Consider the following 16,786-nt stretch of genomic DNA (forward strand, 5'->3'; position numbering starts at 1 on the left):
GAAGCAAGGCAGAGCAAGTTGGATCTGAATTCAAAATCCTGTTTTGTCATAAGCTACTCAGGTCAGCAAGTGTTTCCAATCCTGTAAAAGCAATAGACTCATCAACTGAGAAGAGAACTCTCATTATTCTCCAGGGTACTGCAAACATCAGGAAGATTAAAGGAATTTTTTTAAAGGAAGCATATGGAGAATTTTAAAAGCCTCTTCAAATAGGAATGTGTCCAGCCTTTTCATTGTTAGCACTCCTAGAAGCCACGTCCTGGCTGACATCAGCACCGAGGGTGGCATTGCTGGTGAGGTTCTGCCACTGTGAGGTATCTCTGCCATCTTCTCCCTGCAGTTCTCGAGAGGTCAGGAGCTCTTGCTCTGACTTTGCCCACCCACGTCTGTGTGAGGGGGTCACACGAGGACATTCCCCTGCACAGCAGCACAATTACCTGGGCTGAAGGCAGGGACAGGTGTCCTACTGCTGCTCCACGAGGAGCCTGGGAGAGGGAGCACCTCACACAGACCATCCCAGGAGACAGGACTCGTGGGGACGAGGGCAAGGACCGTGGGAGAGCTCTGCAAGGGCTGCTGAGCTGCAGTAACCACAAAAGTGCACTTTCTCCTTAGAGTGACACTGAAATTGTTCACAGCAAGTCAGTGTAGGAGGAAGTGTTTACAGGACCTGTCCTGAGAGCCACTAATTACTAATAATTCCCAGATAGCTAGAAGAGCTTGAGGAGTAACTCTGTGAGTGGGCATTGCCCCTTGGCTGCTCTCAATTCTCTGGGGTAAAAAGGGCTTTATAGTGCTGGTCCTGGTTACTTAAATACATCAGGACAATTTTATGTTGCTGTTACATGGTCATTCACTTGCAGTAGCAAACAGCCACAACCCAGAGATGTCATTGCCAAGACTGACTTGGGGAACACTGGACATTTTGTCAGCAATGCTGGTGATGAGGTGATTGGTAGAGCTGAGGTGAGCTGAGCAAGGACAAACAGCTTTCTTCAAACATCACAGCCCCTGGTATCTTCAGTGGAGTGGTGATGTCAGTCTCTATAAATCAAACTTATCCCAGTCCAAATTCCTGAAATAACTCTTTGTTTCTTTCTAATATTTATGATGTCACTCACCCTAGCAAGGAAAAAAAAAAAGGAACTTAAACTTTCTCACTCCACAGTTTGAGAATCTGAAATGAATAATTCTGGTAAAGCATATTTTAAAAGAATAAGGCAAGTTTAAAGCAATAACCATATGCTCCTTTTGGATTTTTATGTGCAAGCTTTTGGCACTTAGCCAAAAATGTTGCTGTTCCTTTTCAGGACAGAATGGTCCAGCTGGTGGCTTAGAACCCACATCCAACCATCAGAAGGCACTCATTCCACTCACTGGGTTTTTCTCTGGAGGAAATAAGGATTGCTGGTTTAAGCAACAGACAGCTGGGCATTTTCTCTTGGACTTGCATAAGGTCAAATTTGTGGTAGAACAAATTTCTGGTCTGAGGTTACAGAGCTCAGTGCCTTCATGAGGGGAGGGGGACGGTGGGCAGGAACTCATTTTTACCCACAAAGAACATAATACAGAAGGCCAGGATGTGTCATTGCCCAGCCCACAGAACCTGATGCTCTGATCTGACCCTTTCCAGCAGCTCTAGATGCACAGCCAGAGGGTCAGTTTTGGACCACGTTGTCTGAAACCCAGTACAACAACCTGAACAACCTGTACTGTGCAGCCAACTGTTTGTGTTAAGCATTCTCCACAGGAGAAAAGAAGTGGAAGAATATCCCAGCTGAACATATGACTCTGTCAGTGAGGTCAGAGCCCTTGCCAAGGCACAATGGCCTGTCTCTGCCTTCACGCAGAGTTTTTTCTTGATTTGCTGTGCTTGATGCTTTGCTTCATTTCCCAGAGGATCAGTCACAAAGGAGGTGACTGATGCCTTCAGCTCTGGAGTCTGCTGTACACAGAGAAGTTTGGCAGTTCCCTTCTCTCACCTGATGCATCTGCCTTATATGGGCTGGGAATCAGAATCAGGGAGGAAGAGGAAAGGAGATATTAAACAAGGCAAGTGAGGTGAGTCAGACAAACCGGTCAGTTTGAGGGGAGAGAGGGCTTGGGATGTCTTGTGAGGACAAAAGGAGCAATAACAAACCACCCTGTGCCTTTTCTCATGTTCTTTCCTCGCAGTAGTTGAATGTTCAAATCATCTTTACGCTCACTCCCTTTGTGCAGAGACTCTGCTAGATCTGTGCTGACAGCATTATATTTAATAGCCAAGATTTCTAAATGCATCCAAGATTTCTAATATCATCCTGCTCAAATAGCTCTGGATTTCTGCACTATTATCATGCTATAATGATGCAGTTGCAATGAGTTTACATTTTCCTGCATTGCAGCACATACTACAGTGTATCAGTAGCTTCTCAATAAATCCACAGCCTTCAAAAGGGCATTCAAATTCTGATCATTTCTGTCTCAGACACAGCATTTTCCCGTTGTTCCTTGCAGGTGAAAAGCTTCCATCCTTCCTGATACTGTATTCTCACATGGCTTCTAAGGCAAATATCGAGCCAGACACCATCCTCCCAGGTGTGCAACCCTTGTTGTTCAGTGATTCAGTGAAGGTGTTGCTGTCAATAGCATTTAATCCAGCAAAACTGCCTGGAAGCTGCTCTCAGTATGGATATGGATGAGTCACAAACCCACCATTCTGTAGTGTAACACTCTATATGAAAATACCCAAGTATCACTTTTCCTTCAGGCCACGGACTTGCAGATTAAAAATCCCAACCAATTCAGTGTTTCCAGCCTTACAGGAAATGTAAAACTCCTTAATTTTTCTCAAACAACTCTTTTCTTTCCTGACACAAAAGTTTAAATATTTTCTGTTTCATACTACATCGATATCTTTCGTGGCATAAATTGCAAAAATGAGAGAATAAAAGACAGAAGGAAATGAAACCTTCTACAATAAAACCTGTTAGTCTTGGGTGCTCCTGAAAAATATGTAACTGGAAATACAGGAATCTGTTACTGAAAGGATGAAACACACCCAAAATCTTCTTAAACAATCAAATATTGAGACGTATTCTGACTTAACTTTGGCAGGAACTGTGAAGGAAGAACAGCAGTGCAGTAGCAGGGAAGAGTCTTATCTTAAGCTTGGGGGTTTTTTTCTCAGGAGAAAATCAGCTCAGCAACAGTTAAGGTGGTGGGGAAAATTTATGGAAATTTGTATTTTCAGTCAGTGCAAATCATTAGTGAAATAAGTTTGATGATCTCACTAATTACCTCAAAAAACATATGGAATGGCAACTACCTTGATGTGATGCTCAGAGGCACGATTTAGTGTTGGATTTGGCAGTGCTGGGTTAATGGTCTGACTTACAGATCTTAAAGGTCTTTTCCAACCCAAATAATTCTATGACTCAGAAAAAGCCAGGAAACAGAGATGCAGGAAGCAGATGCTGGAAAGACACTGTGACACTGTTCTTGTGAAAGACTGGGATGCACCAGTAGACTTTGGGTCAGAATTGCGACCAGGGAGGAAAGTTCTTTTAAACACAGACTCTATGAATGGACCTGCTTGATCAGTGAGTAGTGTAGGTCACTGGTATTTTAATTGAGATTTAAAAGCCAAAAGCTTTCAAATGATCTTATTACGTGATAATCTCTCCGTTCATGATCAAGGAGAAAAGTTTCAATCACCATTTCCACTGTAGTTTGGAAATGTATTTGGTTTAATCTTCAGAAAACGAGTTAAAACAGCCTTTGGGTGTTTTCCCATTTTTCTCAGGAATCGAAATTTCCAGAAGGAAATATTTGAAAGGTGTCTTTATTAGTGTTTCAAACCTTGGAGGAACTTACTTTTGTGCTCAAATATCTTAAGTATGTGTAACAACCTATTAAACATACTCATCCTGATTTCAAATATGGGCACAGATAGATTGGAAATGTTTATACACATATAGAGCTATAAAAATGAAATTGAAACAATCCATTAACTGCTAATGATAACCAGATATGTAGTGCTAGCACACAGCCTTTTCTGCATTCAAAAAGCAAAAACAAAATCCTTATCCCAGTTTAAACAGAAACCTTATGTTACATTTACTCTTCAGCATCTCAATTACAACCTGAGGAGAATTTGCCAGCAAACACCCAGTGCTCAGGAGGCTGGTGGGAATCTTTTCCTTGGCTACACTGAAGCTGATTCTCCCCTGAACTACAAAAACCAGGACTGACTTGGGCAAATAACAGGTATCTTTGTGTAAGGCCAAACTGGCCACAGGGACCAGAACAAACATATCCCTTAACACCACACCAAGTTACTTCACACAGACAAATTCACTGAGGCAACAATTACTGCAAATAATATCACATACACAGCTGTATATACATTTATCCTTTTGACAAAACCAGAATGTTATAGCATTCCATTTGACATTTCCGATAGATTTCCAGAGAGATTTGACAAATTTCTTTTTCCTCTTGAGCTGCTAAACAGATTCACTGAAGTAGATGGCATCAGAAAGTAATGCCCCATCCAGCCCTGAAGATAAAAGGGGTTTTGCAGGACTAACTTAACAGGAATATTCTCCTCTCTCCATGTTCAGCAGCAGACAGTGCACACCAGGTTGCCAATTTTTGGTGCTGTAAGTAGTGTGCTTTTACAGGCTGTGAAAAAAAACCCCATGTGTTTGCTTTTTGTATGAGAAAGTACAAAGTTCTTACCTGCTGGTGAAATGTTACAGGCACCCCATGTAGATCATTAAGCATGAGAATTCATGGTACTCACAAACTATCACCATTCCTAGAGCCCAACTATTTGGCAGAAGGTTATGAAGGAAGAAAAGTGTTAGAAATCAAAGTTCAGAGAAGACCTTCATGTTTAACCCAAGTCAGTGAGCAAACCTCCAGCCAAACTCACTGCCCACAGCTGGGACACTCCATGACAGGGAATATGGCAGAGCTGCTGCTTTGTCAAACTGCACTTTAAACAGCCTGGCACTGTCTTCTCCTCTTGCCTGAGAGGAGCAGAAGTGAGAGGATGATATAGGGAGAGAATACAGACAAAAGCAGCAGAGAGAAGGAAGCTTTTATCACCAGTTGGATGTGTGCCACAGAGACCAATTATATACATTTGACAGCAACCATTATAATTCCAGAGTCCTTGAACAAATCACAAGCAGAAAGGTTACCTTCCTTGAAAATGTTCATTGCCATTAAATAACTGATCCAGACTAGAGGGTGAAGGCAGCACTTAAGAGAGAATTTGGGGGAAGGGAGGAAGTGGAGAATCTCGTTACATGTACACCTGAGAAAACCCCATCATTTGTTCTGAAAGAGGAATTGCAGATTCACTGCAGATACTGGATTTGCAGCAGAGCAGACAGTGTTCTGCAAATGCAAATCCTACAGACAGCAGGGACAAAACAGGCGATAGAAAGAATTTCTCTCTGATACCACTGTCAACACTTGACTAAATTTGGTGAGGTTTATGGTTTCACCCTCCAGTTTAAAAATCACAAGGCCTGGTCCCATATTCCTTGTGCTTTTAGGTTTAGACTGCTATGGAGGCTACTGACAAAGAAAGCTGCCATAAGTCAAATTTCATAGTTACACATGTAATGACCACATCTAAGTGAAGGATTTATATCTCATGAAACATGTATTTCAATATCAAAGAGAGAGTTGAGGCATCTGCTAACAAGTGGGTACCTTGTTCTTTCTCAGTAACAGAGACATGATATTGGGAGATGATCTCTATGGATTTCATGATCTCTATGGATTTCATCCTCTCTGAGCAATCATTCCATACACCTGATGAAAAGCTTCACCAAGGAACAGCAGATAAACCGAGGTGGTTTGGTACATGGCATTCAGATTTCTTCAGCACATCCCAGTTATTTGGGATATATCCTTCCAGAGAAGGTTCAAATTGCCTTTCATTTTAACAGATACATGCAGTCAGATGGTTCTCTCTTTTCACACATGTTGAAAGTTTATTGTTCTCTTAATTCAGAGTAAAATCTAACTGGAAATCATTATTTGCAAAAGAACAGGGAGTCAAACATGATTCTGAATTTCTGTTCTGAGGTTGGCTCTTTCAATACAGGATTTGCTGGGTAGGATAGAAAGTTCCCAGGCTCTTTCCAGCTGAAATTTCTCCTTTGCCAGAACCATGATTCAAGAAACTAGACATACACACACACAGAAAAATAAAATTTCTGGCTCCAGATCCTCTTGCAAATGTCACAACCCAACTTGGACAATGCTTATTTTTAACACAACATACAGCAAACTATCATGATGCAAAAGAAAAAGGAGGAAGAGAGAGAAGAGGTGTTGGCTCAGTCAATTTATTTCTGGGAGACATCAAGCCTTTACAAAAAGAACCAGTAATGAGGGCACAAAATGCTGAAGAAAAGAAAAGCACAAAATCAACAAGTTTTGTAGAATGACTCAAAGGAACACAAGTGCTGTTCACAGCACAAGGTGACTTGTAACAAAGTAAGAAAGAGTCATGTTAGACCTCTATGTATAAAATGAGCTCTTATTTTATTGTTCTAGACTTGCGGACTTTTTGCAAGATCCGAAAGGCAAAGATATTTTAATGTACCCATTTCTGTATTCAGAAGAGAATGCTCACAGCTCAAAGGCCACAGTTTTCAGCTCTGAATCAGAAAGGATATATTATAATTGCAAACATAAAATTTAAGCTCCTTTCACTCATAAGGAGAGGGACAATTTGAGAGAGCAGGACAGATCGCTGAAGAGAATTCTCCCACATAATAATTCTCTTATTAATTCAGCTGAATTTAATAAGTGATCCTTCCTCAGTTCCCAAAAGCCTGCACTGGAACATCCACAGAAATAAATCTTCGGTCTCAATGGTCCTGCTTAAGAAGGTGAGGCTAAAATGCTTCATCAAAGAAATGTACTTATTTGTCACATCTGATTCAAAGTTTACAAAATTCAGCAAGGAATAATACCTGCTATTGTTCTTGGATGCAGTTTTCAGCCATGCCTGATCTTGGTGACTCACCAATATAACTGGTATAAAAGAAATGAACTGTTTCCAGATCCTAGGAGCAAAGTTACTCCCACCACAGCGCTAAAGTTGAGAACCTCTACCTCTGAGACTTGGAATCCCACAAGGATTCCACAAGGAATCAAAAGGACAAAAACTCCGCCAAATGTCAGACCAGAAGTTCTGCTGTGGGGCAGGAAGTCAAAAAGTCTATTAAGTTTAGTAAAAAGGCTTATCAACCACTAGAACTGGGTTTTTTTACAGCTTTCCAAAGACAATTTGCATTGTGCTCTCCCATTTTTTCATCTACTTTCAATCCCATTGCTAAGCTCTTCCTCTGCTGCAGGTTGCATAGTCTGCAGAGGAAAGGGGAGCTGGGAGACTGCAATAGTTCCTCCAGTTTATCTGCAAGGACACAGTGGGCATGGTAAGGCAGCAGAAAGTAAGCCCATATGCATCAGTAGTTCCTCCTAATTTGAATGCAACATCAAGATAAAAACAGGTAGAGAAACCTGATGGAGAGTTGTAGTGAGGAGATAGGAAGCAGTGGGATAGTAGAAAGAGAAGGGATAGAATACACAAAGTCAGGGCATGCTGTGTTTGGGAGTGGAGAGGAAGCAGAGGGGTATTATAGGTGTTAGAAAGGTGTAGTTTTGAGACAGAAACAGAGACACAGGATGACAGTGGTTATTTGCTGTGAATGACTAAATGTGAGTCTGAGAAGTGGAAGGAAGCGTAGAAGTCTTGTATTTTGGGATGCACCCCCCAAATCTGCAAATCCTGTACATGTACATGACAGACAGGACAGAGATGTGTGTGCAAGGACAACCCAGTGGAAAGACAACACCACTGTGTGTGCAAAATACACAATGTGCATGAGAGAGGATGGAGCGGGAAGTAGGAGTGTGTGTGTGAAGCTAGAGGAACACTGGGAAAGAGGAACACCAGAACACGAAGGAACTGACAGAGGGGAAGGAGACAAAGATTAAGAACTTGGAGGAGGATGTACAGTCTTGCACAGGCATGAAAGAGAAGGCAGAGGGAAAGGAAAGGAACCAACAAGGGAAATGTTTGTCACACAGAAAACACACTTGATGAAAAACAGGCATAAGAAGATGGTGAAAAAGATAATAGGAGATACATAGGGTTGAGAATAGAATAAAGGAAGTGTGAAGAACAGATTAAAAGAGAAAAAAAAGAACAAGAAAGATTTATTAGTTGACAGAAATCACAAATCTCAGTGAAGAGATTTAAAGAAAAGGCTAAGGCACAACACGCTATGGGCAGAACCAGAAATTCCTTGCAGACCAGTCCTTTCATCTGCCCTCTCCAGACCTCCATGTCAACTCTCCTTCCCAGTGGACTCCTCCTTTAAGAACACGTTTGCACCTCCAGCCACAGCCTGTTTGCCTCCCTGAACCCGGGGCTCCAAGAATCGTTGCTGTTGGGGGCACGGAAGATGTGAATGCAGCCACTTCCAAAGAAACACCATCTTGAAAATCAACTCAAAAACAACAAAAGGTGGAACTTGCAGTGGTCAGAGCCAAGTTCTGTGCTGGTCAGGGAGGTGGAGCTGCTCTGACAGCTGCTTTCCTTACCTTGGGTGCTCATGAGTGACCGGGCTGTCTCGCTGCAGCTGCTGCAGGCTGAAACTCTCTACGTCTCCTCCATGCAATTGTATTTCCAAGAGTCTTGGAGAGGTTATTTGTGCTCTGCAGAGGTTGAAAAGTAAAGGAAACACAAGGAGCAAAGCAACCCCTGGCCCCTTAAGGACAAAAGTTTCAGGAGAATCTGGTGCACCGGTGTCAGAACGAGCAAAGAGCCACACAGAAAGTAAGAAAAAGTGTGTCAGAGACTGGGAGGGGCAGAGAAGGAAAATGCAAAGATCTGACAGGAAACCAGACTATAAATCTGCTTAGGGTTTGAAAAAAACACATTTCTGCTCCCCAGCGATAGAGCCTGTTTGCAAATGACTCTGCACACAGGTGACAGCAGAGCCCCAAGCACCGTGCAAGCAAATGAAGGGGCACCTTTGCCCCTTCCCCGGGAAGAGCAGTGGGCAGAGGCAGCGGCAGCGCAAAGCCTGGTTCAGACAGAGAAAGCAGCCTGGCTCCACTGCCTCGCTGCCAGCTCTCCAGAATTCCATGTTCCCTCAGCCAAAAGGGGACATGCTGAAAGCCAGCCTTGCTGCTGCTCTGCCTCTCCCACCACAGAGCATCTCAGGGCACACGCTGGTGGAAAGCAGGAGGGAAAGGAAAAAGAAAGAAAGAACTGAAGAAAACAGTTTCGAGAACAACAGTTCCAGGCAGAAGGAGTTCTGGGTTTTCCCGAGGTTTCAAAGTTTTTTCAAGAAACCATCTATTTTATTAGTAGGTGCTTCTGCTAGAAAGGTAGTCAACAGTGTTTACTTTATGCATTAGATTATTTTGCAGTTGAATGATAATTTAAACAATGCATTTTCCAAAGGAAGTTTTGCCGACACAAAGAAGCCACAGTATCTTGTATTGCTTCAGTGCTGGACTCCAGGTTTAAGGCCAACATGCAAACCCCCCTGTTGGTGGGTCTCACTGAGGACATTCACCTCTAGGCTGCAACCAGGAGCCTCCCACCACAGGCAAACCAATGGAGCCAGTCCCTGCCCTCACTGTGGGACGAGGAGTCACCATCACTTCTAGAAACATCCTTCAGTGCTGCTGCCACCCTGCTCAGGGATCCTAAGCCTGAACACCTTGCATGATGTACTGGTTCCTGTTCTGCTGCTGCCTATTTAATCCCAAGGGGGAAAACAAGGCACAGATGCCGTTGTGGTCCCGGTTGCTCCCGAGGCTTTACCTTTGCACTGGGCAGATGTGCACAGGTGAGGCCTCACTGGAGTCAGGAATAGTTTCTGGATGTGTGAGGATCAGAGAAAAGACCACTTGAAGGAAGAGTTATATGAGTGTAATAAGGATGTGTGTTTGTGAGGGTGATTGCAAAGCTCACCAGTCTGGAATACATTCTGCTCCCTGAATTTTTGCAAGGTTGTTTTCCTTTGAGGGTGACCAGAAGAAAGCAACTATGTATATATGGATGTGTTTTTATTTCCTGAGAGGAAATCACAGAAATAAAAGCAGAAACACAAGGGACAATAAGCATAAGCGACGTATGATAGATAACTTAGGAATGTGGGGGGTGGAAAAGCACAATGACAGTAATGGAGTAAGAGAATGAGAAAGGAAAAAATAGTTGGTAGAGAATAAAAGAAAACACAACAAACGGAAATAAGTGTAAAAGAACAGTGGAAAAACTATCAAAGGATACAGGGGCGTCAAAGACAACAGAATGGAGGAAGTGAGATGATAAAGTGAGAAGAGGAAATGTGAGGGAGAAAATACATGGCTCAAAGTGTTGTTACAATAACATGCAAAAGTGGTCTTAGCAAACTGAAAGCCTGAATCCTGCAAAAATCACGAGGGAGCAAAATGTGGAGAGCAGCTCTGCCTCAGTTCTCCCTGATTTTTTCTCTAGTTTCACATGTTTGTACCTGTACCTGCACTAGTGAGAGTGTAAGTTTATCTGTAAAGTTGACACTGAAAGGAATTCTGGAAGGAATTACAGTTCTCTAAACCAAGATTTCTCCAAGATTAAGGAAGGCAGGAATTTCTGTCTCTGGCTGAACAATAGCAGAACACACTATGTCCCTATCAATTTTTTTCCAGTGAGGACTATACTGTTTTGGGCTACTGATATTCACGTGCAACTTTACCAAAATTCCCTGTTGAACAAACTTGGAGCTGCATGTGACAAGGTGCAGGAAATCCTCCTGCTTTGAGCAGCCCAAAAAAAAATCTATCCATGTGACAACAGCACAGGTGATGTTCTGTAATTTCTGACGGGGGGAAAGTGATATTTTGGGGAAAAAACTGTGAAACAGAACTGTAAGAATCATGGACTACAATTATTCAGTCAAAGCCAATATATTACTTTTGAGTCAAGCTTTCTGCTGCTTTCACAGAGGAAGCTGATTCGTGCATGCAACAGAGGAACCATTTTAAGCACAACCAGAGAAACTCTGTGGCTGCACTTCGATTTAAAACCCACAGATCTTCCACACATGCTTCCCAACCTGAAAGGAAAAACATGCTAGAAATTCAAATCAAGACTCACCAAGTCTCATTACAGCTTTCTCCTTCTGTCCTTGGTTTCTTTGGCAAACAAGGTGTCAGACAGCACACTCTGAAACCGCCCTACAGAGCCGAGCAGGGGGTCAGGTATCATTTGTTCCTGTTTTTGCTTTTGGTTTTTGGGGTTTTTTTTAATGTTGTAGATTACAAACAGCTCAAAAAGTACAACAACTGTTTTAAAGGAGATCCCACATTTCCCTGGGCCTAAAGTGGTGCCCTAGAGATGAAGCAATTATCCAGTGAAGCCTGAGCAGCTTTAAGGAATCTATCACCGAAACTCAAAGGACCTAAAATTCTCATAGTCATAAAGGCTTTACTGGCAAACTGAGATTAGCTGAGCAGGATCCAGCCATCAATCACAAAGCCACATGTAACTGAGCATCAACTTTTTCTTATAAGAATTTACAGTCTTAATCCCAGTTTTCAGTTATAAAAAACTCTCTCAAGCTATAAAAGTGTTATGGTGAGGTTACAGTTCCTCGAGGCTGGTGGACTGAAGTTATGTGTTTCACACAATGTAAGTGTAGAAAATAATTATGTTCTGTTTGCCGACCAGAAAATACAAGAAAATTCAGGTGCACCACCTAAAATACAGCAAAAAGCTGCAGAGTTTGAATCATGGGCTTTCCTGACCCAAATGTAGGGTCTAGGATCTTGACTAGTAGAGTTCTAAGCAGGAAAATTTCCTTTCTTTTTTGGTCAGAGAAAGGAATTTCCTCAAAAATATACCTGTCTTTGTCATCTGTTTCTTTTTTTTACAATAATAAAAAAAATCCACTGGAATTTTCAGTTTAACAAGCTGTCCAGTTAAGGGGTAACAATAAACAGTGCTTCCTTTTTTTTGTTATTTTTGTTGGTTATGGCTTCTCAAACTCCTTTTATTAAACTTGGTATAGGAAACAATAAATTTATTGTTTATGAAAATCACCTGGAAGGACACACCTGGTGTATTTGTTGTCTCCCTCTTTCCCAGAGACTTCAGAAAAGAAGGGCATATTTAGTTCCTTCCAATCACTCTGACTTTGCAGGATCTGAGCCCTAATGGTATAACCTGAATAACAAACGCACTTTAAGCCCTTTGGTGGTGCTGCACCTTCCCTTCCTCCAGGCTTTTACTTTGGGATCCTTGCATAAAGAAAGCCAGCAAAATTTCTACATTATTCTATTATTCCATTAGGGTGATCAAACAGTGGAGAAGATTTGGAATCTCAGATACTCCTCCACATTGTTGCTGGCCTCCTAAGTATTTTGCTCAAGGGGACGTTCCTACCATGACATTTTTATTGGTATGAAATCTATGGAAAGTTTCTCTTCTTCTCATTCTTAAACTTCCTACAGTGGAAGGTTCTCCTTCTACACCATGACTTCCTACAGAAGGCCCTTTTACAGAGGTGATTCATCAGCTCAGGAGAGGCTGTAAGTCAGAACTGAAGCTGCCACAGAGCTTTAAATAGCTGCAGACCGAAGAGTTAAAAAAATATCAGCACTTGGAAGTAAAGAAACACGAAACTATCAAGCTCTTAATCTGCTGCTCCTTTTCTTCTATCCCCTTCTTCTCCCCAGAGATCCATCCCAGCCCATGAGGAGACTGCCCTTGACTCCTTATCAGTGTAACAGTCCTGAAAATCCCTGGATACCAGAAACGCATTTCACAAACTAGTGATTTGAGAACTAATATATTGCATTTCTCCTGCATGCCTGGGCAGAGCAGCTCCCTCTATATTGTTAACACAACCCTTCCAACTCTTTAGAGCAGAGAAAGAGAAGTATTAAATATTTTCCCCGTTTTACATATTTTATATCATCAGCCTTGCTCGACTATCCTCAGAGACTATCACTCTTACTTAAGGATGCTCACAATTTATCATTTTTCTCTGGAGATCTGACTTCCAGAACAGAAGTATTTCCCTTTTCAATTCACCAGCCTGTGGATAAGCAGCTGTTAGTGTTCATTTGCCTTTTCTAGGCATTAACATCAAAAATGCCCCTTGATCTTAAAAAGTGACACACGGCGGGATTTCTTTAACACCTTTGGGGGTAATGGCTTAAATCCAACAGGGAAATGTTCTTATCTATAGGTTTATGATACACATTTAACAGTGTTTCAATTGCCTGAACTATGAAATAAGATGACAGGCAAACATATATCAGTGGGGAACAGACAGAATAAAATTCCCTCTTTCATTTGACAGTGGTAGGGGTTATGTATTTTTGCACTAAATGTACAATCTCTGTTGAGTTCAACAGTATAATGGGATTTATCTGAGTCAGATAGTAGCATATGCACCCATTATGGAAAATTTGGGTTCAAATCCAATCTGGGATCTGCGTTCCCAATCCATGGCAGAAGACCTTGCCAGAAGACCAGCCCTCCACTGAAGCAAAGAACCCAGATTTGGGGTTTTGACAGGACAAGGTGGAACGGCTTTAGGCTGAAAGAGGGTAGATTTAGACTGGATATTGGGAATAAATTTCTCCCAGTGAGGGTGGGAAGGCCCTGGCACAGGTTGCCCAGAGAAGCTGTGGCTGCCCCATCCCTGGAAGTGTCCAAGGCCAGGTTGGATGGGGTTTGGAGCAACCTGGGCTAGTGGAAGGTGTCCCTGCCCATGGCAGGGGGTGGAACTGGATGGGCTTTAAGGTCCCTTCCAACCCAAACTATTCTGGGATTCTACAATTCTATGATTCTATGACCTATTCTGCCCCTTCTTGGGGTCAAAGGACGGGAAGCTCCAGACTTTGTGATGCTCTTTCCAGAAAAGAGTTAATTTAGTTATTACTCCAACAAATCTCTTTTCATCACACATATATAATTCAGCAAAACTGGGTATGAGCCATAGCTCAGGTGCTTATGCTCTTCCTTCTGTTCTTAGTTACATGTCCATAGGGCTTAAAATCCAAGGATCTTTAAACTTTCCAGACAAATAATTTAGTTTCACAGCAACCAATGAGTTGCATATTTATATCCATACTCAATAGATGATGAGACAAAGTATTGGGGTGATAAGAAAGGAATATTTATTCCCCTTAAAAGTGTTAAAAATAGAGCTATTTTCACGTAATTCAATTAAAAAAACCCACCAATGATCTATTTTTAAAAAAAAAAACACAAAACAACAACTGAAAAAAGTTAAAAAATCAAGGCAGAAACTTATGGCATTTTTTTATAAAATCAAGGGGGACAGAAAGGAATCCAATCACTATTACTGAAAAAAAAAATAAAGAGTTCAGATCATTATCACCAGAACAAATACTGGGAAAAAAATAATTTTAGTTCAAAAACTTCTGTTAAAATTTTTTCTAAATAAATTAATCAGTCCCATATCTCATCTTTTGCTTAAAATACAAGGTCATCTTTCCCCATTTATGCAATAGCAGCATTGTCAGTATGTATTCTGATTATTAGACTGAAGGATTTAACATATCTGCAATCTGAAGGAATAATCTATCAAACTTGAAATTTAGAAGATGTATGGAGAGGTTGAGCTACTTTTTTTTTGTTTGTTTGTTTGTTTGAAACTGGAAGGTTTCTTGTCTTCTTTATAGGTCAGCATTTATTCAAATTATAAAAGTATGCAGATTTTTAATAGAGACAAATTGAGAGCAACTGCAGAATGGGTCCCATCCTTCAACATTTTCTCTCCTTTTAATCTATACAAATTCTTTGAAAGGTCAGGAGGAGGAAAACTTTTGCTAAGAGCTGTGCTTCGAGAGAAAACACAGAAACAAGAATATTAAGAATATAAATGATGTAATATCTAAAAAAGAATTTTATATTGATCCACATAGTTTGAATGGCAAGGGGTTTTTTTTTCCATAGCTTAAGTGTCCAGGGAATGCAGCACAGACCTGGAAGTTAAGGAGTTTTTAACTTTCATTGCAGCTCTGATGCCAACATCCTCTGTGATTCACAAAATCCAACAGAGAATCACAACACCCTTGAACCTGAAACTGTTACATAAATGAGGTGTGTCAAAACCAGACCATGGAGCCCCACGTGAGCACATCATAAGTAAGTGTTAGAAAAGCAAGAATTACTAGATTGAGTCACACCAAAGATCCGCCTCTCCCAGAGAACAGAAACTGTATTTCCCCAAAGCTGGAAGCTGAACTCATCCTTATGGAAATCCAGCTCCACTGCAGGAACACGAGCCGGTTCATTACAGAGGAGACAGGAAGAAGGTTATGAAACAGGAATTTGCCAAAAGCAACTTGGGCTAAGTCAGTAATTTGATGGAAAAGTTACCAGAGCCCAGAGGCCAGACTGAGATATTACCATGTTATGCCTTATTTCCCCTTATTGTTTCCTTTAAATAGAACGAGCCAAACTCATATGCACAGCTCTTCTGCCTCAACAGCAGTGATCACTGCTGAGAGCAGAGCTTTCCCAGGCAGGTTATGAACATATCATGCATTCCAAGCAAGGGGAAGAGGGCAGGAGCAGCAGGTAGTGGGGAGTCCTCAAGTGGTTTTGAACAGCCTGCAAGGCTGACATGGCCTGTGTGAGTTAGGGCCCAGCCCTGAGCTCACAGAGAGCTCGGTGTCACACCTGATCAGGATGTGTGATTTCTCTGTGACTTACTGCTGATAAATTATTTTTTTCAGCTTTGGATGTATTTGCTCTTCCAAGCTCTCTTGCTCATTTTCTTTTCAACTGTGCAGCTCCCAAGGGAAGGACACTGAGCATTCCTGTAGAAGAGCTCCTAAGATGCATATAAATAGTGGTCATATATCAAGGAATATTTTACATATGTGAGATTAAACATGGCCATAAAACTATATGACTGCTATTTATTGATCCATAAATGAATTCCTGGCTTTGAATTTTTAACATTTCTCTTTGAAACAATGGTATAGGTTTCTGGAAGCTGTACTTTTTCACTGCATGACAACTCTCTGTTAGAGTATTAAATACCTTTACATCTATATAGAGGACTTTCATTCCAATACCCATATACCCACAGACATTACAGGCCATGGAGTTTGTAACAAGCATTAATTCACTTGTCATTCATGGAGTTACTTCTGATGTACCTGATGTAACAGAATGCAGATACCACGTCTCAAAATATGCAATGGAAATGAAATTAATTTAAGCTTCCACAGGCCGAGTCTAGTTTTTTTATCTGTAGATCTAAATTACCATGATTGTAGTAACTTCTTATATTTATGACATTAATAGATAATGATCTCTAATAAAACTGAAGGCTGATTTTATGAGACATTACACTAATTACCTGGTTTGATGTGTTAATTACCTGATTCTTGTGTAAAACACACCAGGCCACTGCAGAGCTCACTGACCCCCATCCATCCACAGAAATATACCTACGTAGTATTTTGTATGTAGGAGGGAAAGGACAGAGAGATGAGCACAGCCCCTTCATATTAAGACTGAAAAAAATATTTGTCCAAAATTTACAGCACTGCAAAGTGCTTTGGAATTTAAGAGTCTAAAAAGTTTTGGATAGAACAAAGAAACCATATTGTCTGTTTATGAAAAGACATCAAATTATGTATTTATCCTATTTTGGCTCACAAAAATATAAAAACTGCTTATAAACTTGTAGGCTTAAGCTTCCAGTGAGTAAAACCTGTAAATTTT

General features: G+C 41.2%; 1 protein-coding gene across 2 annotated transcripts in view; it reads right to left on the minus strand.

Moving 5' to 3' along the window:
* Positions 1-9,201, minus strand: part of CARD11 (caspase recruitment domain family member 11) — a 44,926-nt gene extending 35,725 nt beyond the window's left edge. The window contains exon 1 of one of the 2 annotated variants that reach the window (XM_064673185.1): positions 8,620-9,201. In XM_064673185.1, the coding sequence (XP_064529255.1) occupies positions 8,620-8,632 (13 nt within the window). In that variant the 5' untranslated portion in view covers positions 8,633-9,201. The remainder of the gene's footprint in view (positions 1-8,619) is intronic. The other variant, XM_064673184.1, reaches the window with a different exon arrangement.
* Between the last annotated feature and the right edge of the window lie 7,585 nt (positions 9,202-16,786).

This window comes from Pseudopipra pipra, chromosome 16 (assembly GCF_036250125.1).
Source record: "Pseudopipra pipra isolate bDixPip1 chromosome 16, bDixPip1.hap1, whole genome shotgun sequence".
NCBI lineage: Eukaryota > Metazoa > Chordata > Aves > Passeriformes > Pipridae > Pseudopipra > Pseudopipra pipra.